Below are 21,455 nucleotides of genomic sequence, written 5' to 3'. Positions count from 1 at the left end.
GGCTACGCGCTATGTTTTCGCATTCATTTCCATGTGAATCAGAATCGAGAGCATTTAAGATTCCAATCTGATGCGCGCAAGTTTTAGTCTAAATTCGTTTTAAAAATCAATGAAATTTGTTTCCTTCGTTATCTTTTACGAATATTTTTCTTCATCATATTGATCCGCCCCGCGGCGATCTAGAAACGGAAAATTCTAATGAGCAATAACCCGAGGTTTAATTGGAACCATAAGGACAAAAGCGAACACATCGAATTCACGCGCTACTACAAAAGTTACGAGTTTCTAATTTACCCAGGAACACAAAGTAATGAATTGCTAAATGTTCTAAAAGGGTTGTTTGATTGTTAGATAACCAGTGCATAGCTTTATTAGCTTTGGTCATGTGTTGCCACAGAAGATCCTGATGGGCTTTGTTGTGTGCGAGTGACCCCAGTCCCATCAGTCTTCTTCTTCCTCCTCCTCTGCCTCTGCCCTGCCACCACCACCATCTGTTTGGCCTTTCGCCTCCTCATCTTCTCCAGCAAACCCTATAAAAGGCATCCTAGTCCTAATCCGAATCTTCCCCAACTCCTCCTCGCTCTTCTCTCTGCCTTTCTTCTCCACCGCTCGATCGTATCGTCTCCCCGATAATGGAGATGGTGCTGCAGCCGCAGAGGGCCGCCGGGATCAGCGGCGGGTGCCGGCCCGGGCCGCCGAGGCCGGCCGCCGCCGCCACCGCCGCCACGGCGGCGATGATGGCCATGCCGAGGGCGAAGCGGGAGCACGAGGAGATGATGGAGGCCGCGGATGGCGCCGCGGCGGAGGTGGAGGCGGAGGCGGAGCTCCGGCGCGGGCCGTGGACGGTGGACGAAGACCTGACGCTCATCAACTACATCGCCGAGCACGGCGAGGGGCGCTGGAACGCGCTCGCGCGCGCCGCCGGTACGTGAATACGCACGCGATCGATCGACGCGCTTGATGATGCTAGCGATTTAGTTTCTCTCTGCAAAAACCATGGTTTCTGGTCGTGCGTCCATGGAAAAAAGCAGAGGAGATGATCGATGCGAGTCTGTGATCTGTTCCTGTAGCATCTGTTGGATTATCCCGCGCAAGTTGGCAACTTGGCCAATAATCATGGCGATTAGAGACCCTCGTCGTCGTCATCGTCGTCCCGTGCCGTCTCTGATAAACTATGTCTCGGCGCATGCATGTCGTCCCTATCATCTCCGGTGGGGGTGAGCTGACGGCTGACGCCACCGTAGATAGATAGATTGGTAAAGTAATCACCTTTTAGCGAACTATATCTTGGCGGCACATGCATATCGTCTCTATCATCTCCGGTGGGCTGACGGCTGACGCCACCGGCTGAGCGGATATAACATTAGTATCGGGCCTAAAGGTACAAACTTTCAGGATGAGAGATCATTTTTCTAGTAGTGATAGATAGATAGATAGCTCGTACGACATAAGTGATGAAATATTATTTTTCTAGTAACGATAGATAGACAGATAGCTGGTATGACATAAGTGATGTATAAAATACAAAACTTTAGACATGTGTAACATGTGACGGCATAGTCGTGATTGAGAAGGATGCATGGAGTTCTCCATTGCACACGCATATATTTGCAATCACTTTATTATTATGATGTATGTATGTATGTATGTATTTGGTGACAAAATCTGTGATAGATGGATGGAGATGACGAGCGTGTGCAATGAATGAACTGCAGGTCTGAAGCGGACGGGGAAGAGCTGCCGGCTGCGGTGGCTCAACTACCTGCGGCCGGACGTGAAGCGCGGCGACTTCACCGCCGACGAGCAGCTGCTCATCCTCGACCTCCACTCCCGGTGGGGCAACCGGTACGGTACTCGATCTCCCAGCTTCCTACTCTGTCACTGCCTCTCGTCATCAATCATTACTCCGGTGGCACGCCAGCCAACCGTGCGTCGACACGTGTCCGTGCTCCATTAGCATCCTTGTTAGCTACCGTGATTAGCTGGTGATGATGGGAGAGATAATATACATAGGAGTATGTTATGCATCAGAGACTCGTGTGTACGCGCGGCAAAAGCAAGCAAGTGGCCGCCGGCCGGCCGGCCAGCCGGCCGGCCGCCGTTGCGCCGCCGTCTCTCCCTGCTGTTGACGTCGACGCCACCGCCCGGCCGGCCGACGTGACGCGCATGCACGAACAGAGAATACTGTACGTGTGTATCGTCGTCGTAGCTTTTGGGAAAAAGAGACTACTGTACATGTACATGTATACTACGTAGCGTAGATTCGTATACGGTTTGAATAAGCATGCGTATCTCGCTAGCTGCTGAGTGCTGACGCTGAAAGGTGTACTGCAAGTTCGCAACCCGCACGCTTCTTCTTTTCTTTTCTTTTATTTTTTTGTCTTTTTTTCACACTAGTAGATGCTTTGCACGTACGCACGCAGAACAGTGGTTAGCAGTGTAATTAAGCACGTTTGTTTTGAATTTTGATGGATCATTAATAATGAACTGAAGCAAAAAAAAAAAAAAAATCATGTGCGCTGCAGGTGGTCGAAGATCGCGGCGCAGCTGCCGGGTCGTACGGACAACGAGATCAAGAACTACTGGCGGACGCGGGTGCAGAAGCACGCCAAGCAGCTCAACTGCGACGTCAACAGCGCCCGCTTCAAGGACGCCATGCGATTCCTCTGGATGCCGCGCCTCGCCGAGCGCGCCGCCGCCGCCCAGCACCAGCACCACCAGCAAGCGGCGGCGGCCATCGTCTCCGGCGGCGCCGCCGTCTCCACCACCCTCATCACGGTGCCGGAGGTGATGACGATGATGATGAACAACGAGAACGATGACGACCGCTCCCCCTGCAGCGCGGTCACCACCGCCACCACCACCTCGTCCTCCAGCTCCCACACGTCATCCGAATCCACCGCGCGCGACGCCGTGCCGGTCGGTGGCGGCGGCGACGAGTGGGCGGCGATGCAGCAGCAGGACCAGGAGTTCTGGTCCACGGCGTCCGCGCTGCAGCAGCTCACCGCCGCCGGCAGCGGCGACCACCACCAGCTGTTCCAGTTCCAGGCCGACCTGCCGCTGCAGGACCTCACCGGCTGGGTGCAGGGCTTCTCCGACGGCGTCTCGCCGGAGACCACCACCCAGCTCTGGAGCCTCGACGACATCTGGAGGATGCAGTGAATATACCAATCATATCGTCGCTACATTTTTTTTTTTGCGAGCAATCGATTAATCAATCACATTACATTGGGATGCGTGTGTGATACAACGGCAGAAGGGAGGGGAGACGATCAAGGGAACCGTACCAAGCAAGAAAATGTGTTCGTTCTTTTTCTTTTCTATTTTAGCTCTAACTTTATCATAGATTCTAGTACTAGAGATATCAGAAGTATACATACTGAAAATTGGAATTTCTTCTTCTCTTTCGGTTACCTTCCTCTTTTTGTTGGGAGCTTCTTGCTTCTTCCCTGTTAAGTTTCTTTCCCCTTTTTTTGGCCTCTCAAGGAAGTAGGGGCTGATTTACAAGTGTTTAGGTTTTTCCCCCCTTTTTTTCTCATATATGTTTAGTTTGATTTACAAGTGTACTGATAATTGTCTATTAATGAATTTATCCTTAACTCGTCTTAGTTCTTCTCAAAAATAAAATATCTAAAAAAATGTAACATTTGCCATGCTCTGTTTTCTTTCTTCACGTGCTGTTCTTGGGCAATTTGGTTACTCCCACACTGGGAATCAAAATGAGTTCGTACGTCTATCCGCGTCGCCATCAACAAATGTGGAATGAATAAAGGTCACCTTTTTTTAAGAGCAAAACCCTACGTCGATCGTGACAATCCAACCCCAACAGATCCAACGCGAGTACACAATTAGGTAAGGTAGCATGTGAACTCCCACTTTGTAAATTTGAGTACACGACCGTACCAACCGGGAAAAAAATCTTTTCAGTAACAAAAATTATGAACTCATTCGAACAAATTAGAAACTCTACATTTGAGGAATGAAATCGTGATCATTTCCATTTTGTATGGTTCGAGTGTCGCTACCTTGGCGTGTGAAACTCAGAATGCATTGTCCGCCGCGCCGCTGTTCAGGCCACCGGCCGGCGGCGGCCGCCTGGGTTTGGATCGGGGGCGCTGGGACCACCACGAGAGCAAAGGGACGAGAAGCCGCACGTGGTGGAATTGGCCCCCGTCCACATCCGTGAAGCTGGGAACGGGAACGCGAGTGGGCCAACGGCTCCTGCCGTCCAGGTCCAGCCACTTCTAGAAGCCGACACGTGGAGGCCGGCCACGTCAGCTAGCTCGCACGCGCTCATCACGGGGCGGTCCGCCCTGCCGTCCACGTCAGGGCTTCCCGGCCACGGCGACCGGCGACTAGTCAGCAGATGGAGTGTCACGCAAGGTCCACGAGCCATTAGAGGCTGCTGAATGTTCTCGCGGGCAGTTAGTGCGTGATTAGCTGCGCTAATCATTGGGGCCGGACGCACTGGGCGATGACGACTGAGCTCGTCGTCTTCGTCGGCGGCGGCGGCGGCGGCGGCGGGATCGTACGTACGTCCGGGGAAGCGAGGACCGACGAGATACCCATCTCGCTCGACTGGATTTTCGCGCTGACCGTCGGAGAGGCCGGCCTTTTGAAATTTGAGCACATACAGTGCCGCACGCTGCGGGTTTATACGAGTCCTCCCCTCTGCGCTGTACGTACTTGCGCGGGAATTGAATTTGGCTCGTATTTGGTATCGACCAATCGGAAGGTACAAACTAAATTGGAGATGCAAGGAGGAGGCTACTAGTGTAACGTGTATTCGTAACCATCGAAATTGAGTGATATTAGTTGTGCCAATTTTTGCAAAAATTTAAAACTTTTTGTTTGATCGGTGTGAATCATACTAATACATGCATTTCTTTCCCTAAATTCAAAAGATAGTAATTAAAATCGTGCATTCAGATTTAAACATAGTGATTTGGATTTATTGGATTTTTCTTTCGGTTTAATTGAGTGCCGTTTGTATTTGAATGTTAGATTCAAACACAAACTAAATGACTAACTAGTCAAACCTATCCTCTCTAACCAGCCCGGCCAGCTAACCTCCACGCGCAAACCCATGCAGGCCGCGGCCTGTTAACTAACTAATCTAAGCCTGCTAACCTACCGAGGCCTAACATGATCCCACGCTAAACCACCAGCCCACGTTCCCTTCCTTGTCTGCGCGTGAGCCCAGTATGCGGCCTGCTACCGCTCATGCATGCTGCTGTTCACGCCAAGCCCAGCCCAAGCTGGCAGTTCGCGTGAGTTGCACGCGTTGCCGCTGTTCATCGTCGTCACCCCGACGCCGCTCGCTTTCTCTCGCAAAAAGCAACGGCGTGAGGTCACCGCTCACGGCCGCGCCTCGTCCCCCTGCCAGCACGCGCGACGCCGCCGTACTCACCTGCTCCCGCACCCGCGTACCCTCCACCCCACCATCCGGATGCTCGCCACGTGCCCCATGCACGGAAGCCGAAGATCACCACCGTCCGCGCCTCACAGCCCCTAGCGGAATCCGGCAACTATCACGGAAGTGCGTAGACTTTCATTCTCAGAAATGAGGATTTGGATCGTGTCAGTGAGTGTCGTGTGGGGTGGCATACGATTTGTCAGGGGCAGAGCCCAGGCTTCTTATCGGTGTAAGCCGACCCCGATGAATTTGCAGAAAACAGTGGCAAATCACTGTTTGTAGTTCAAAATGACCCTGTCCTCTTCTACATGAGACCCCGGGATCTTCTAATCTAGCTTCGCCTCTGTGATTTGTTCGTGTTATTGAGAAAAAAAAATAATATTGCTTACTACTCGCGTTATTCAAATTGTAGGTCGTTTTACCATTTCTAGGTGCATAGCTTTTGCTATTCATCTAGATATATATTATGTCTAGATATATAGTAAAAATTATGAATCTAAAAATATCAAAATGATTTATAATTTGGAACGGAGGAAGTAGTAAGTGTTAGTGATTACTTCCGCCATCCTAAAATATAGGAACGTTTAGTTTTGTCAAAAGTCAAAATAAACCATTACTCTACCCGAGACTTTTGCATCACAAAGCGTGAGTGTGAGTGTGGTGTGGAGTGGCATACGATTTGTTCTTGTAATTGAGAAAAAAAGAATATTGCTTAATAGTAAGTGTTAGCGATAATAATCGGTAATTCAAAGCCACGGTACAATGGAAAACTAAGGACAAAGAACCAAAGACAATATACTTCTCTTCTTATTACTCGAATGAATTAGAGCGTCCTAAAAAAAACTTCTTCCTATTAGTCCATATGGGCCGAAAAAACTGGTCCCGGCCAGCTTAGGTGGGCTGGGCTTTTAAACCTTTGGGCCAGCGGGCTATATCCTCTGTGGACATGCTGCTGCAGCAAAGGTGGGCTATATCCTCTGTGGACAACAATCTCAGCCCAAAGATTGTTGCAGCTGCGGCTGCCTGCAACAGCTAGCCTGCTAAAACTACAGGAACCGGTGTTGATGGAGCTGCAGCCGCAGCTGCAGTACAGCGGCAAGAATTCAGAAGCGAGCCGCAACGTGCGTGCGTTCACGCGCTCATGGAGGCGATGGAGCTCCCGAATTAGCTCACCCATGGCTACCTGCGCGCTCCGCCCAACAGCCACCGCCCATCACCCACCTTAAAGACGCTCGTGCCCGGTCGAGAGAACGAAGACCCGCCGGGCCAGCATGCACCGCCGATCGACAATGGCGCGGCGATCATCATCAGCGGCGGTCGTCCCGATGATCGTCCTCGCCGCCGCCCTCGCGTCGTCGCTTCTGCCGGCCGCGGCGGCGGGGGGCGGTGCTGGCGCGTCGTTCGGCAACTGGATCGCGCTGAACCAGCAGAGCTACGCGGTGAACGCGGCGCTGTACGCGCAGAAGTCCGCCGGCGAAGGGGGCAAGACCCTGGACACGAACCTCTCGGCCGCCGAGGAGAAGAAGGTGGTGTACGTCGTGGACCCCAGCGGCGGCGGCGACTACACCAACATCACCGCCGCGCTCGCTGACATCCCCGACGGCAACACGAAGCGGGTCATCCTGGACCTCAAGCCCGGCGTGGTGTTCCGCGAGAAGCTCTTCCTCAACATCAGCAAGCCGTTCATCACCTTCAAGTCCGACCCGATGAAGCCGGCCACCATCAGCTGGAACGACACGGCGGCGACGCTTGGCAAGGACGGGAAGCCCGTCGGCACCGTCGGGAGCACGACGGTGGCCGTCGAGTCGGACTACTTCATGGCCTACGGCGTGGTGTTCAGGAACGACGCGCCGCTGGCGAAGCCCGGCGCCAAGGGCGGGCAGGCGGTGGCGCTGAGGCTGTTCGGGACCAAGGCGGCGCTCTACAACTGCACCATCGACGGCGGGCAGGACACGCTGTACGACCACAAGGGGCTCCACTACTTCAAGGACTGCCTCATCCGCGGCAGCGTCGACTTCATCTTCGGCTTCGGCCGCTCCTTCTACGAGGACTGCCGGATCGAGTCGGTGGTGAAGGAGGTGGCGGTGCTCACGGCGCAGCAGCGGACCAAGTCCATCGAGGGCGCCATCGACTCCGGCTTCTCCTTCAAGAACTGCAGCATCGGCGGCGTCAAGGGCGGCCAGATCTACCTGGGGCGGGCATGGGGGGACTCGTCGCGGGTGGTGTACGCGTACACGGAGATGGGGGAGGAGGTGGTGCCCATCGGCTGGGACGGCTGGAACGTCGCCAAGCCGGAGAGCAGCGGCATCTACTACGGCGAGTTCAAGTGCTTCGGCGCCGGCGCCGACGCCAAGAAGAAGAAGCGGGTGGGGTGGGCGCTCGACCTTACGGAGGAGCAGGCCAAGCCCTTCGTCGGCGCGCACTACATCTTCGGCGACTCGTGGATCCAGCCGCCGTCCGTCACCTCCGGTGGCCAAGCAGGAAAGAAGGGGAACCAGACGGAAGCGGCAGCGGCACCGCAGGCGGCGGCGAAGGCGCCAACAACCGCGGAAGCGCCGGCGGCGGCGGAAGCGACGACAAACGTGACAGCGGCGAAGGCGCCGGCGGCGGAAGCGAAAAACGCGACGGCGGCGAAGACGACGCCGGCGGCGGAAGCGAAGAATGCGTCAGCGACGGAATCGGCGAAGGCCTCGCCGGCGGCGGAAGCGACGAAGTCGTCGTCGTCAGCAGCGACGCCCAAGTAGAACCCGTTATTGGGCTGGATAGGTCGATCCTAATTGGGCTGGATAAGATTTTCCTGATTCGGCCCGTGAGCGACCCATGTACATTTCGTAGTTTTTATTTCTCTCATTTTCATTTGCTTTGGATTCATTGTAGTAGCAGTCCATCGAATCAGGGGGCGTTTGGATATCAGGTGCTAGACTTTAGCAGTATCACATCGGATGTTCGGATGTTAATTAGAAGGACTAAATATGAACTAATTATAAAACTAATTGCAGAACCTATGTGCTAATTCGCGAGATGAATTTGTTAAGCCTAATTAATCCATCATTAGCAATGGTTACGGTAGCACCACATTGTCAAATCATGGACTAATTAGGCTAAATAGATTTGTCTTGTGAATTAGACTAATTGTGCAATTAATTTTGTAGTTAATCTAGATTTAATATTTCTAATTAGCATCAAACATCCGATGTGACTAGAAACTTTAGCATGAACGGGGCCTTGTTGTCCCTCTAACAGTTCATTATTCTCCATTCCGTGTCTCCATTGTGTCTCTAGGGAGTAGTCTTGTAAGAAACTGACAAGAGCCAAAGCAGCAGAGAGAGTTTAGCGTATACGAAATCCAACCCCAACAATCCTAACGAAATGCGCTAAAATCCAAGGCGAAATTTTGAGTGGACGTGAGCCGTGAGCGGCATCTTTCGGATCTGGTTCAGCCACAAACTTGTGCGCATGTTTTCTACGCCGGCGTCGCGATGTTTCTTCTCCGTTGTGTGGCTGCACAAAATCCGATTTATCTGCTCTAACAAGTAACATGAAATGTGCAGTTTTATGAGGTGATGGTTCTACGAGGGATGATCACAGTCAAACACATTCCGGTCGCTAAAAAACGAACAAAAAAAAAGGGAAACAGGGAGGAGCTCCTGTCAGAACTAAAATTTTGAATCCTTTTTTTTTTCTAATTTAAAATTTTAATCTGCAAAATTTTGTTAAAAATCAGTTCATTCCATGTGTAGACTGATGGAAACCATATATGAATCCATGCATAAATCACACCTTGTTTGACTCCGAATAAGCGTGTCAAAACGGGCCAAGTGGGCCCCCCGCGGAGGCCCAGCTGGCCCCGGCAAAATCTGGCGCGCACCATCTCTTCCCGCCACGTGTCCGGGCGATAACGACCTGATCCTCCTCATCCGGTCATCCCCGGGGGATCCCGTTGGTTCCCGCCACTCCTATTTCTCCGAGGAAAAAAAATTCCCAGGAAAATAAATTAAAACCGCAGCGCGAGGGAGGGAGGAAGGGAGGGAGCGCGCGAGTATTGTGGAAATGCCACTCCCGGCGTTCCTGGCGGCGGCGGCGAAGCTCGCCGTCCTGGTGGCGGCCGCCGCGACGGCGGCCAACGCGGCCTCCTTCGCGCGGTACCGGCGCCGCCACCTCCGCCGCATCCCGAACCCCATCGACGAGTCCGCCGACCCCGTCGCCGACTTCCGCGCCCTCCCCTCCGCTGGCGCCGGCGACGACTCAGGTCTCGTTCCCCCTCTTTCCCGTGCTAATCCTAACGGTATTCTAGTGGTTTCTATTGATTGGCTCTCTCGTTAGTGTGCATCGCTCTGAAGGTGCGGCATTGGTGCATGCGGTTGCCAATTTGGTTTTCAGGACAACACAATCGACTGACCAGTTTGGGTTCAGTCAATTTATTTTTTGAAATTGCTCACCTTTTTTAATTTCAGATGAGTAATTGATCACTAGATGATGTGAATTGATTGATGCAACTATACATTAAAACATATGGGCTCTTGTGAAATGGCAAGTTCAGTTCAGTCGAAATCCACTACAGTACTGTTAATTCGCTCAAGTCCGAGTCTTCCCTAAAAAAAATTTGGAATTAAAACATGTGGGCTCTTGTGAAATGGCAAGTGCAGCGTATGTACCCGTGCATCAGTTCAATCACAATCCGTACAGTTCTGTTAATTTGCTCAAGTCCGAGTCTTTCCTTCACAAATCTGAGATTCCAAACTCCAGCTGCCTGATTATGTACCAGCAGCCAATTCCAAGCAGCATGGAATTCCTGATGGTGTGTCGAATCATGTGCAGAAGACGGCAGTTTCTTCTTTGGGCTGGCGACCGCGCCTGCGCATGTTGAGGACAGGCTGGAGGATGCTTGGCTTCAGTTTGCAATCGAGCATTCCTGCGACGACAAGGAGGCCATGCGTGACCAAATGACAGCAGACGCGGTGATGGCGTCGGCTGCCGGTGATGGAGGTGCTCAGTTGGCTTCCAGGTCTAGAGGGGAGGAAAAGGCTGGTGAAGGAGAGAGGAGGAAGCCTCTTAAGGTTGCCATGGAGGCTATGCTCAGGGGTTTTGAAATGTTTGCTGAGGGTGGTGAATCTGGTTCTGGTGATAACTGCAGCCACAACGTCGCAGCTTGGCACAATGTTCCTTGCCCGTAAGTGCATGTTGTCTTTTGTCACTTCCAACCTTTTTTGGTTATCTGTTCAATTATTCTGGATGCTGTCTTTTTTCCTACACTGTATTGTGCGTAACATGTTGCTTATGCACAATAGACTCTCACATGTGGAGAAACTGTTCGTATTTGTTCAGGCAAGAAAGGCTTAAATTTTGGTCTGATCCTGATACTGAATTGAAACTTGCCAAGGAAACTGGGATCAGTGTTTTCCGCATGGGGATTGACTGGACAAGGGTAATGCCTAAGGAACCAACTGATGAAGAGTTCAAGAGCTCAGTAAGTCTTAGGAACCTACTGTGCAGTTCATATGCTTTGTCCAAACATTTATATTCTCTCTTCTCTCTGTAGTGTGTAGAGTTTTTGTGTTGGTGGAATAACAGAGACATCATGTTTTTCTAGGTCAATTTTGCAGCACTTGAGCGTTATAGGTGGATCATCCAAAAGGTTCATGAATATGGAATGAAAGTGATGCTTACACTATTTCATCACTCACTTCCACCTTGGGCTGGAGAATATGGGGGATGGAAGATGGAAAAAACTGTCAAGTACTTCATGGATTTTGTGAGGTAATCCTTTCTAGCTTTCAACTGTGCTTTCAATACTCTTCTACGAGACAAATATTTTATATGAAGTTAGTTTTGGATCTGCAGGCTTGTCGTTGATTGTGTATCAGATTTAGTGGATTACTGGGTGGTTTTCAATGAGCCTCATGTGTTTGTGATGCTGACCTATTGTGCTGGTGCTTGGCCTGGTGGAGACCCTAATGCAATTGAAATGGCAACATCTGCTTTGCCAACTGGCGTATACAATCAAGCGTTGCATTGGATGGCCATTGCACATGCAGAAGCCTATGATTACATACATTTGGAGAGGTAAATAGTATGCTACTTGAAATGCAATTTTCTATAATGAATATCTATTGTTCTGACTTGAAGGATTTGATGTTTGTGTTCCTCTCATTTTCTAATAGTTCATTTGTCGGTTGACAGTAAAAATAAAAGGAAGCCAATTGTTGGTGTCGCTCATCATGTATCATTTACACGGCCGTATGGACTATTTGATGTTGCGGCTGTCACACTAGCTAATTCATTGACCCTTTTCCCTTACATTGATAGCATATGTGATAAATTGGACTTTATTGGCATCAACTACTATGGGCAGGTAACTTTGTACTAGCTTCTTAGACAAATGGCTCAAATTCGAATGTGTCAACAACAGCAGTTGATGCTCCACTTTCATGCAGGAGGTGATATCGGGTCCTGGTCTAAAACTTGTGGACAATGATGAGTACAGCGAATCTGGTCGTGGTGTTTATCCTGATGGGCTATTCCGTGTCCTGATTCAGTTTAATGAACGATACAAGAGCTTAAATATACCTTTTATGATCACTGAAAATGGAGTTTCTGATGAGACTGATCTGATTCGTAAACCATACATTCTGGAGCACCTGTTAGCCATCTATGCTGCAATCATAATGGTCCTCTCTTAATTAATTTGCAATCAAATATTCTTTACTATATGCTCAACTTTGAGCACTGATAGGCATATTGTTTTGAAGGGTGTGCGTGTGCTTGGTTATCTATTCTGGACAACATCCGATAATTGGGAATGGGCTGATGGGTATGGTCCCAAGTTTGGGCTTGTTGCTGTTGATCGTGCCAACAATCTAGCACGGAAGCCTCGTCCTTCATACTATTTATTCACCAAGGTGAGCTCTGATTTCAGCAAATTATACTGCCCCGGTGTATCCATTGTCCGTGGAACGGGAAAAAGAGGGGAAAATTCTTCTTTGTAATGTTACTGAATTCTTTTTTCTTGCGTCCCTTGTTTCATCAAATTGTCTAGACTTGTGACAACTTAATTTCCCTCTCTGTTTTTTTTTTGCATATTAGCATTTGATGGTTCTGTGTTGATCTTTAACAAGATGCGCTTGAATGCCAGGTTGTTACAACTGGGAAAATAACAAGACAGGACAGAGCGTGTGCTTGGAGGGAACTGCAACAAGCTGCATTTCAAAAGAAAACACGCCCGTTTTTTAGGGCAGTAGATAAGTATGGTCGGATGTATGCAGGTAGGTGGTGATTCTTTCCAAAACATTCTGATATTGTAGTAAATTGATATTATCTATAGGTAGTGTTGATAAGTAGGATAAACAACAGATATTGACTGATTGTAAAATATGTCAACAGCAGCTGCTTTCTCTGCAGGCTTTCCAGAGTCAAGAGTGTTGCACATGTGTTTGTTAGTTTCTTTTTTATATGAATTATTTTCAGTTCGTCCTATTACTTACTCAGCTGAGTTATTTAATTACGAGCCTAGGAAGAAAACAGCTGAAATACAAATATTAGTTGGTATAAACCATGATTGGTACCTCCATCTAACCATTATGGCCATCTTTTTGTTACAGGGGGTCTAGATCGGCCTATTCAAAGACCTTTCATATTACGGGATTGGCGATTTGGTCATTATGAAATGGAAGGCTTGCAGGATCCTTTGAGTTGCTTTATAAGATCCATTTTTTCACCAATTTCACACAAGAAGAAGATTCATTACATTGAGGATGATGATGTTTCTTATTCTATCTCCTGATAATGCATGTCACTATAGTTGGTGAGTCAACAGAATCCAAGAGTCCTGTTTTTCCTTTCACTGTATATCATCTATCTAGAACTGCTTGCCGTGATTCTTTTGTAGGTAAGTAGGATAATTTGTCCTCTAGGTAAATAAAATCTGGGAATCAGAAGTCTCTTTTTGGATGGATTACCATGTGTACTATTTATAATAGCAGTAAGTATCTTGTATATTACCTTATTCTTTCTGTTTTATTGTTATTTCCTCTGAAATTCATTTGCGAGTTAAATTCTTGATTTGATGAAGTTATGTCTGATCTAGGGTCATGTGGACCAATATCCTACTAGCTTTTGTTTTTACCAACCCAAAATATTTTTTTGGATCTACTTTCTGCTAGCTCAGAACTATGCCCCACACCTTTTTTTTTGGCGAAGAAGTATGTCCTGCACTTCTGCATTGGAGGTGCTTCTAGGGAAATGTCTGAGTGATCATATTGGTAACAAGACATTACTATCTACATCCTCTCTGATTCATCGAGATCTTTGTGAATGTACACATTCAAGTCCTGTGAGTTAATGGCTGCTATTTCTGGTCTAAATCACAGCAACCATCACATGATGAGACCTACCACCTTTATAGGAGTTTCAAAACTAAATGTGGCACACTAGTTTTCCATGTTCTCCCCAGCCCTGTGGAAGTATATCCATCATTCATGAGAAGTTATCTTCTCTTGTTTAGATTTTTTACCTCATATACCATGTGGCATACTTTCATGAAGTTTTAAATTCATGACAAGAAATGAATTTTTATCATGAAGTTTGGAAGCTTTGTGCAACATATTAACCTTGCCATGAAGGACTAAACAGGTGCAGTTACCTCATAATTTGTGTGAAGATTCTTGCATCTAAAATCAGATAGAGATTATCAGCAGAAGGTACAATGATAGGCAATTCTCATTAAGTGAAGTTGACACATGATGCCATGCAGGGGCTATTTGGTTGCATAATTGAATTCGTCCCTGCAGGGGTGGGTGTAGGACTGGAGATGGGGGCAGGTTGCATAGAACGTTGACATGCATAAGTGGATATGCCTAACTGCATTGGCCAATTTTATGTATCCGGTGTGATCAATGCAGATCTATGCTCCTGCATGAGCTCTTGGTTTCATGTGCTCCTTGAGTCCTCTAAATTTAGTACCGTGAAATGTTATTGTAACTATGCTGGTCCATACCTTTCTTTCAGGAACTTCTTCTAAGTCTGTGCATGTCTTCTTTGATAGAACTAGTTCACTAACTTATCTATGTATGCTACACTACGTGGTACATACAATTAAATTTGGTATGTCGGTACCCTGATCTCCAGTGAGCAAGAATGGATCATGCGTTCCCCTGTAAGTGCACCCCTTTTGTAGCTGAAAATGGACATGTTAATCATTGATCTCTTGGTGATAAACAATCAAATAACAAGTCATAACAATAACATATTTTGACATTTTCTTGGCATCAAGGGTGTTAGGTTCTTGATCTTTATGGTAGGATCTTACAGCCCTACATCCTGTTGGACCACTTTGATCCCGATCCTAGTTCCATCTTACTCCCTCATGCCACAAAAGCATATCATTCTGAACATCGGACCTAAATATACAACATGGACAACTGACTTGTATTTTAATATATCTATAAATCCTAGTAAATCTGTAGTATTATAATACAAGAGTACTTCTTGAGGCAAACCTGCATGTACACAGTTTCGTAATTGGAGGAACTAAATAATAGAAGCCAAGAGATTATACTCTTAACAATAATGACTTCTGTGGTCCTCTCATGGTTTAATGATACAATTCTAGGATCCTGATCCTATAATAGGAGAACAGTCCCTATCACCTTACTTGACGATTTGTATAACCAACCTTGCTATCTCCTACCTTAGACTTGTCGGTAAAAGTTTCATCTTCCACTTGTGAAAGAGACAATAAATTTGCCTGAGCATAATTACAAGTCATGCAAATATTGTTCCCATTTTACAGACTAGATTTCTTGATCCTTCATATTCACGTGCCTTGTCATGTGAAAATAAGAGAGAAAATAAAAATAAAAGGCATCCTGTAGGGGCATTTTCTTGGAAATATATTAGTAATATATTTTTTCTCAGAAAATAATGTTAGCAATATATTGGTATAGAATGCATGAAAAAGGCATTCGGTGGTGGTATCTTCTCAGAAAAGAGAACAAAGAAAGCAAGCATATATAGAAGTTCACAACATGCTTCATAGTAGTAATATAGATCCATATAGTACATGAAAGGAAGTTGGGTGGTTGCCTTACAGGACAATACACACCAGGGCATTCATACAACAGAAGTATATAAGAACTCTGGGTTATCACCTTCGCAGTTCATAAGCAGACAGTAATGCACTAGTTCAATTATTATTAATATATGTCGGGCTAAGAGTTGACGATGATCACGAATCCAAATCTCAGTTGAAGCAGAAGGATCAGTTGTTTTTAACAACTTGTGGAGCTCCCTCCATTAGGACCACTGGTTTTGGTGCAGCAAAGTTCTTCTTCTGATTCTCCTTCTCTGGGATATGGAAAGCTGATGCAGGGAAGGTCCTGGTAATCCCTGCAATGCTCTTGCAGATAAGCTTCCCAGTTGCGGGTTCATCAAGGGCAATCTCCTCCACTGGGACCCACACCATGAGCTCCCTGGTCTTTATCCCTTTTACCTTCTTGATCCTGCCTTTCTCTGCATAGCCGGTGATCTCTGTGCCATAAGAGACCAGCCTTCCTAGACTCTGGAAGACATGGTCAACCCTCTTCTTTTGCTTGAGCCATACATATCCAGTTTCCTGCACATAACCACACTCGATTAGGTCCTTCAATGGAAGCAGACCATTGGGGAGGCCTGCTTCCTTGAGCAAGAGCTGGGTACACTGTTGGCAGATGTCATCACCGTAGTAGACCTCAGCCTTGGCCCTGAGTTCATCAGCTATAAGAGCCATTGTCTATGGGTTATCTCTTTTCTCTCACACTCACTTCTTTTTTTCTTCTTTGCTCTGAAGCAGTTTCGGGGGCTAAGCTTTGTATGCTTTTGAAGTGCATGGCTGCCTTTATATAGGAAATGCCTTGTCAAACTGTGCCTCATCATGTAAGGAATTTTCCGTCTTGCCCTTGTCTATTAAGGACATGGCAACATATAATGGTCATAAAACCTGTAGGGTCCTCTTCTCAGGGTTAATTTTGCAGCAGTGCAAAATATCTTGTGTAGAGTATAAGATGGCCCCATCAAATTGATGTCATGTGACCGGTTGGGCCATTGGGACTTCGAGTCTTTCCACTGGTAGTTCATACTACCAGTTCATACTACTTTACTTTGAATCCCTTTCTGCCTCAATACAAATAAAAGGTAGAAATTCTGGTAGTTTATCCTATTTACTGCAATTGGAGAGCATACATGGGTAGTTGAGCAGATAGATGTCTTGTGGATTCTGACATACAAAAAGTTGCCTCTGGGTGAGATGAGAATTCTACTCGTGTCCCTGGTGTCTCTTTTGTTGAACCTCTGTAAGGCTCTTATAAGCTTCCTATGAAAAGTTCTGTATAATGATTTCTGGATAAAGTGAGAGGAGAGTGTTATAAATTATCGTAGAATAATGTGTAACCAAAAAGATATGCAGATATCAAGATTTTTCAAAAAACATTTTTGCTTCCCTTTTTCCTTTGAACACGAGTAACTTTTGTATTTCAAAACTTAAACTAACAACAACTTAGCTTGGACTAATTTCTGAATTTAGTTTAGTATTTGACAAGCAAACATCTTTTGGGGGGCTTGGAGGGCTGTAGTAATTTAGTTGAACATACAATTGATCAAAGCATGTTCTGGGAAACTGACAAGCTACCAAGCCTGTTCCGGCGAAACTTACAAGTTACCAAGCATGTGCTAAGTTTACCTGGTACAGATTTATCCTGGCACCTCGGACCCTTCTGCACCAACTGTGAGCCTGTAAGCTGCCAACCAACTAAAACTATTGCAGTTCTTCCATTACTGCCCAACACCTGACATACTTGCCATACCTAGTGCCTGAGACTGCACATGGAGGGTATTCAATGTCGTAACATGTAAGCTAGAGACGTGACCATCATCTTCTTCATGGATAATCTAGTCAATCTGCAGAAGGTGCCTTTAGTTTTCTAACCTAACATTTCCACAAAAGACAGTTTTGAGCAGTGGCCCAATTGATGGTCCAGAGATGAAGTTTCAGGTCTTTATTTTTTCCTACTATTTCGTATCTATGTTAAGTAAGTCAGTACGATCCAACCATTGGTCATTTTGATACGAACAGTTTGAATAACTATCAATCTTGGTTTTACTCTGTCCATCATGTCTCACATTGGTACTATGGACTGCCCTCCCTATCTACTCACTTTATTGTCGTCATGGTCCTGCATGTGCCAAGTTTCTTCCTTCAGTAACACGGTATTGATCTGATTCATGAATCTGGAGGTACCAAGTATGAATCTTCACATTATGAAAGTGCGTAGAGGATGGGCACAGGGTTCATGCACCCACTTTGCATTTGCTAGGTTACCGTCCAAGCGTGGAATCAGACAGCCCATATCATGTCGGAACCGGTATCGTGCTATCATGCTCCAGCTGTGCCTCATCTTTTTCCAGCAATTTTTTCATGGGACGGCTACCTGAGCCTATAGTCAGTCTACTCGTTACCGAGTGATTCACCGTAATGAGCTGTGCTCAAGAGAGGTGCATATTGGAGGAGGATAGAAAAAGGCAGCCCGTTACATGATTGGGGGTAGTTCATGCATGTGCTTAGTTAATGCCTTAATGGTGATGCCGTCTTCCCTCTCATCAGCCCTCCCCAATAGGCCTCCAGCACTCGTTTTTGCAACCATAGAAGTAGATGGAGTGGTACAGCTCTTGTGGTCCTCTAGGAATTGACTGGTGATAAGGTAACGAATCACATAATGGATTCATGTGACAATGTATGAATATATGTGTCTACCAGAATGAATTCAGGTACTTTCATGTTTATAACTTGCACCACATGTGTTGGTACCTAGAAGAACATGACCCATAGGCATATTTACAGAACATGTTTATAACTTGCACTACATGTAGACTGGTTCACTTGTCACTAAAAGTTAAAGAAACACAGTACTGCCTCGTGTACTTGATAGACGTAGACTGGTTCACTTTTGACTCACACAATGGAGGTTAGTAAATGCCTTTTGCTGATACTCGATGTTGGTGAGATTGTTGGGTAAGAACATAAGATAGCCAATGACTTCTTCCCAAAAAGAAAGTATAGTGAAAACACAGTCGATTTGTAAGGGATGCGCTGGGGCACTTCCTTGGTCAGTCTTTTGCATGGGTTCTGAGCAATCTTTCTGTCCATAAGAGTCAATTTTTTATGAATATCATTTATTGTGCTTATGCCACGAAAATCTTATGTACTGGTCCATTGTTTGTTTTCTGTAGTGCATTTGAACCTGTCTAGTACAACACATATTGGGCCTGCTTTATTTTGTACTATGATGGCCATGCCATAGACAGCACAACACCCACAACAGTTTTTCTTTTGTAATGGTTGCATCAGGAAAATGTTTTGGGGTCTAGCGTAGCAGAAGAGTGTTTTGAAGGCTGCATATTTCTTTGTGTGGACTTTTACTCACAAAAATGAAATATGTAACTAGACCTGTGCTTGTTAATTTATACTTGTGAGTTGTGGGTTACTACATTCTATTAATGTGACTTACGTTTTTGCTCTGCATTTAGCATTCGTGTGGTGGATTGCAGAACTGAGGGTGTTAATGCAGCCACAGTTCTCTTGCAGGACCCAGGGATCCCCACAACTCTGTGGGTTTGTCTGTTGTTCATCATCATATTATTCATCCTGTCAAAATCGCATCTTGATCGCGATGGAGCGTGCGAATCTTGGAGAAAACCACACTCCTTCCAACAGGCAACAGTCAGAGGAGTTTAGCACTGGGCACATCTGAAGCCGGTGATAGGTATCATGATACTGCTAGAGCACAGCTAACATATTAATTCCTCGGCTTGGATTACAGCTATCTGTGGCGACGCAAGATTATTGTTAGCTTGGCATATATGATTAATGCAAGCGATTGGAGAGCAGTCAGGCAGCATGGAAGGATCAGGACGCCATCAGCCCCATGATGTATACTTATTCGTTTGGGAGATGTCCAATCACCATGGCATGTTTGCAAGGGACAGTCCTGTTGCAAATCCCAGTCCAATCAATGGCTATCCATGTGTATAAGATGAATGAAAGCCATGGACTTGGATGTCGTTATGTGGAGATGATGTTTGTGCAGCTGCAAACTTAACTGAAGCCATCTCCTAAGTTGGTGCCATGTCATTTTCTATTGTCTGGGCATAGAACTGCATTGGCTGTCGTTGCCTCATGTATTGCGAGGAAAAAGACCTGATAATCCTGTATTTTTGCGCGTAATACAGTGTGTACTTATGATGCATCAGGATGATTGAAGTGTGACTGTGTAAGTAGCAACTATACAGAAACAATGCTGTGTCAGAAAGGGGGAGGCAAACTGTCAGTAGAAGAAATAAAGAGATTTTAAGTTGCTGGCTTGATTGTCTCTGTGAGTATCTAGTCCTATGTTGGGTATCTGTCATCAGTGACAAACTGACAGTGTACAGTTGTGGCTCAGAGAGGGTGCATCACTACATCTGGCATCAAACAGTTTGGCTGGGCGGGCTCATATACTGGGCCGCTACCATCACACACCGCCTGGGCCGTTTCTTCTCGGCCTCTTGATAAGCGCGGGCCAAAGCAAGGATTTTTTTATTTTTATTTTAATATTTTGCAAAAATATATGGCCAAATAAAAAAATTACAAATCTATACCTATACCGTCGTGTACGCTACCGCCTTGAACCGGTGGTAAGTTCCCTCCTCTGGGCAGTACACTTTTAAAAAATCATAACTAATTTATATGAACCAGGATGGAGATAAGCTTTATACGAAAATTGTAGACCTCGATGAGATCAACAACTTTGTAGTTCAAACTTTTTTCATTTGGTGCCATCTTGGTACTCAAATAATCGACACAAATTTCAGTTGTCGGAGGAAATAGAGAACCTCGTCAATACGGTTGCAAACTTTTGGAAAGAAATATGCATCTGGTACAACGGAATTGCAGTACAATTGGAGGAGATCAACCTGGACTTTCAGAAGATATCGCAAAGGCTACGAAATAGAAAGACGATCAAAAGGGACAATTCAATTTGTGCCCTAAAAAAGCATATGTAAAATTTGATCAATTTCCGTTCAAAAGAATCATATTGAACCAAAACGAGTACAAACATGATTTCATATACACTGTAAAACACCGTTGGAATTGTCACACAATTCTGTTTTTTTTTTTGGGTAGTGTAGAGTTTGAACTGCTCCATAAAAATTTCAACTCAACTTTGTCAATCTTATAAATTGATGCTGCTGAGTGTTTTAGGGCGATATGTATGGTTACATTTTCATACTTCATATACTCTCTATTCATAAATTACGGTTGTTTTAGACATTCGTATAGATTCAACATACAACTGACTATGTATTGTTCAATTTAGTTGAGAACTGATCAGATGCCTTTTTACTACTGTACTTCGGTCTCAACATACCAATAGTATGTACTCCCTTTGTTCTAAATTACTAATCCTAAGTGAAACACATCTAATTTTGATCAAATTTATAGGAAGATATATTAATAACGGAAATGAATGACCGAACAATATGTAATTATTACATGGTGTATGCTCAGCCAAACATCGGCCTCAAATTTAGAGATGTAAGTTTGCCAATCCATCTCGTACGGGTACTTAGTCACACGGCCGACACCGAATCTCAAGGTTAGCCGGACCGAGCCCCTGTCAAGGTTGATGAGGATATCCTGCCCGTCGATGTCACCGAACAAGCAGCCGCTCCTCGGGCAGAAGCTGCTTATCCGGACGTTCCAAAAATGCGGCCAGTAATAGGGGATGAAGCCCTGCACGTCGATGGTCCGCCGCAGCATCCACCGGCCGTCACCGCCGATGAGCACCCACACGTCGATCTTGTGGCCCTGCCGCTTTAAGATCAGGGACAGCCTGCCATCCTCGGATGTGGCCAGCGCGATCATGGAGCATCTGATGCGTAAGTCCAGCGCCATCAATCTCTCCTGCAGCTGCACCGTCCATGTCCGTTCGGTGCGCACGTCCACGGCGAGCACGCACCAGTGTTCTCTCCC

At 46.4% G+C, this 21,455-nt stretch overlaps 4 protein-coding genes across 10 annotated transcripts; 3 read left to right on the top strand and 1 right to left on the bottom strand.

Moving 5' to 3' along the window:
* The first annotated feature begins 487 nt into the window (after positions 1-487).
* On the top strand, positions 488-3,608 carry LOC101771445 (transcription factor JAMYB). Its single transcript, XM_004979936.3, has 3 exons — positions 488-924; positions 1,716-1,845; positions 2,526-3,608. The coding sequence occupies exons 1-3, from the start codon at positions 633-635 to the stop codon at positions 3,160-3,162; spliced, it is 1,059 nt and encodes a 352-aa protein (XP_004979993.1). The 5' UTR covers positions 488-632; the 3' UTR covers positions 3,163-3,608.
* A 2,897-nt stretch (positions 3,609-6,505) lies between these two features.
* On the top strand, positions 6,506-8,383 carry LOC101776455 (pectinesterase QRT1). The gene has a single exon (XM_004980831.3). The coding sequence runs from the start codon at positions 6,688-6,690 to the stop codon at positions 8,158-8,160; it is 1,473 nt and encodes a 490-aa protein (XP_004980888.2). The 5' UTR covers positions 6,506-6,687; the 3' UTR covers positions 8,161-8,383.
* Positions 8,384-9,402: 1,019 nt separating this feature from the next.
* LOC101769304 (beta-glucosidase-like SFR2, chloroplastic) lies at positions 9,403-19,807 on the top strand. 7 transcript variants are annotated; one of them, XR_001164742.3, is made up of 13 exons: positions 9,403-9,665; positions 10,235-10,586; positions 10,742-10,883; positions 11,007-11,173; positions 11,258-11,479; positions 11,597-11,768; positions 11,851-12,084; positions 12,166-12,315; positions 12,549-12,678; positions 13,015-13,217; positions 13,302-13,394; positions 14,420-14,567; positions 19,018-19,807. XR_001164742.3 is itself a non-coding variant. In XM_004979935.3 (11 exons), exons 1-10 carry the CDS (start codon positions 9,467-9,469, stop codon positions 13,194-13,196), a joined length of 1,950 nt encoding a protein of 649 aa, XP_004979992.1. In that variant the 5' UTR covers positions 9,403-9,466; the 3' UTR covers positions 13,197-13,217; positions 19,029-19,807. The 7 variants fall into 7 exon arrangements, 3 of the variants coding, with proteins under 3 accessions (XP_004979992.1, XP_004979991.1, XP_022684954.1); XR_215722.4 differs by lacking the exon at positions 14,420-14,567 and having other exon boundaries at positions 19,029-19,807; XR_215718.4 differs by lacking the exon at positions 14,420-14,567.
* LOC101768894 lies at positions 15,413-16,257 on the bottom strand. The gene has a single exon (XM_022829220.1). The coding sequence runs from the start codon at positions 16,176-16,178 to the stop codon at positions 15,672-15,674; it is 507 nt and encodes a 168-aa protein (XP_022684955.1). The 5' UTR covers positions 16,179-16,257; the 3' UTR covers positions 15,413-15,671.
* Positions 19,808-21,455: the final 1,648 nt, after the last annotated feature.

Source organism: Setaria italica, chromosome VIII, assembly GCF_000263155.2.
Source record: "Setaria italica strain Yugu1 chromosome VIII, Setaria_italica_v2.0, whole genome shotgun sequence".
Classification (NCBI taxonomy): domain Eukaryota; kingdom Viridiplantae; phylum Streptophyta; class Magnoliopsida; order Poales; family Poaceae; genus Setaria; species Setaria italica.
This window is presented reverse-complemented; position numbering and strand designations above follow the sequence as displayed.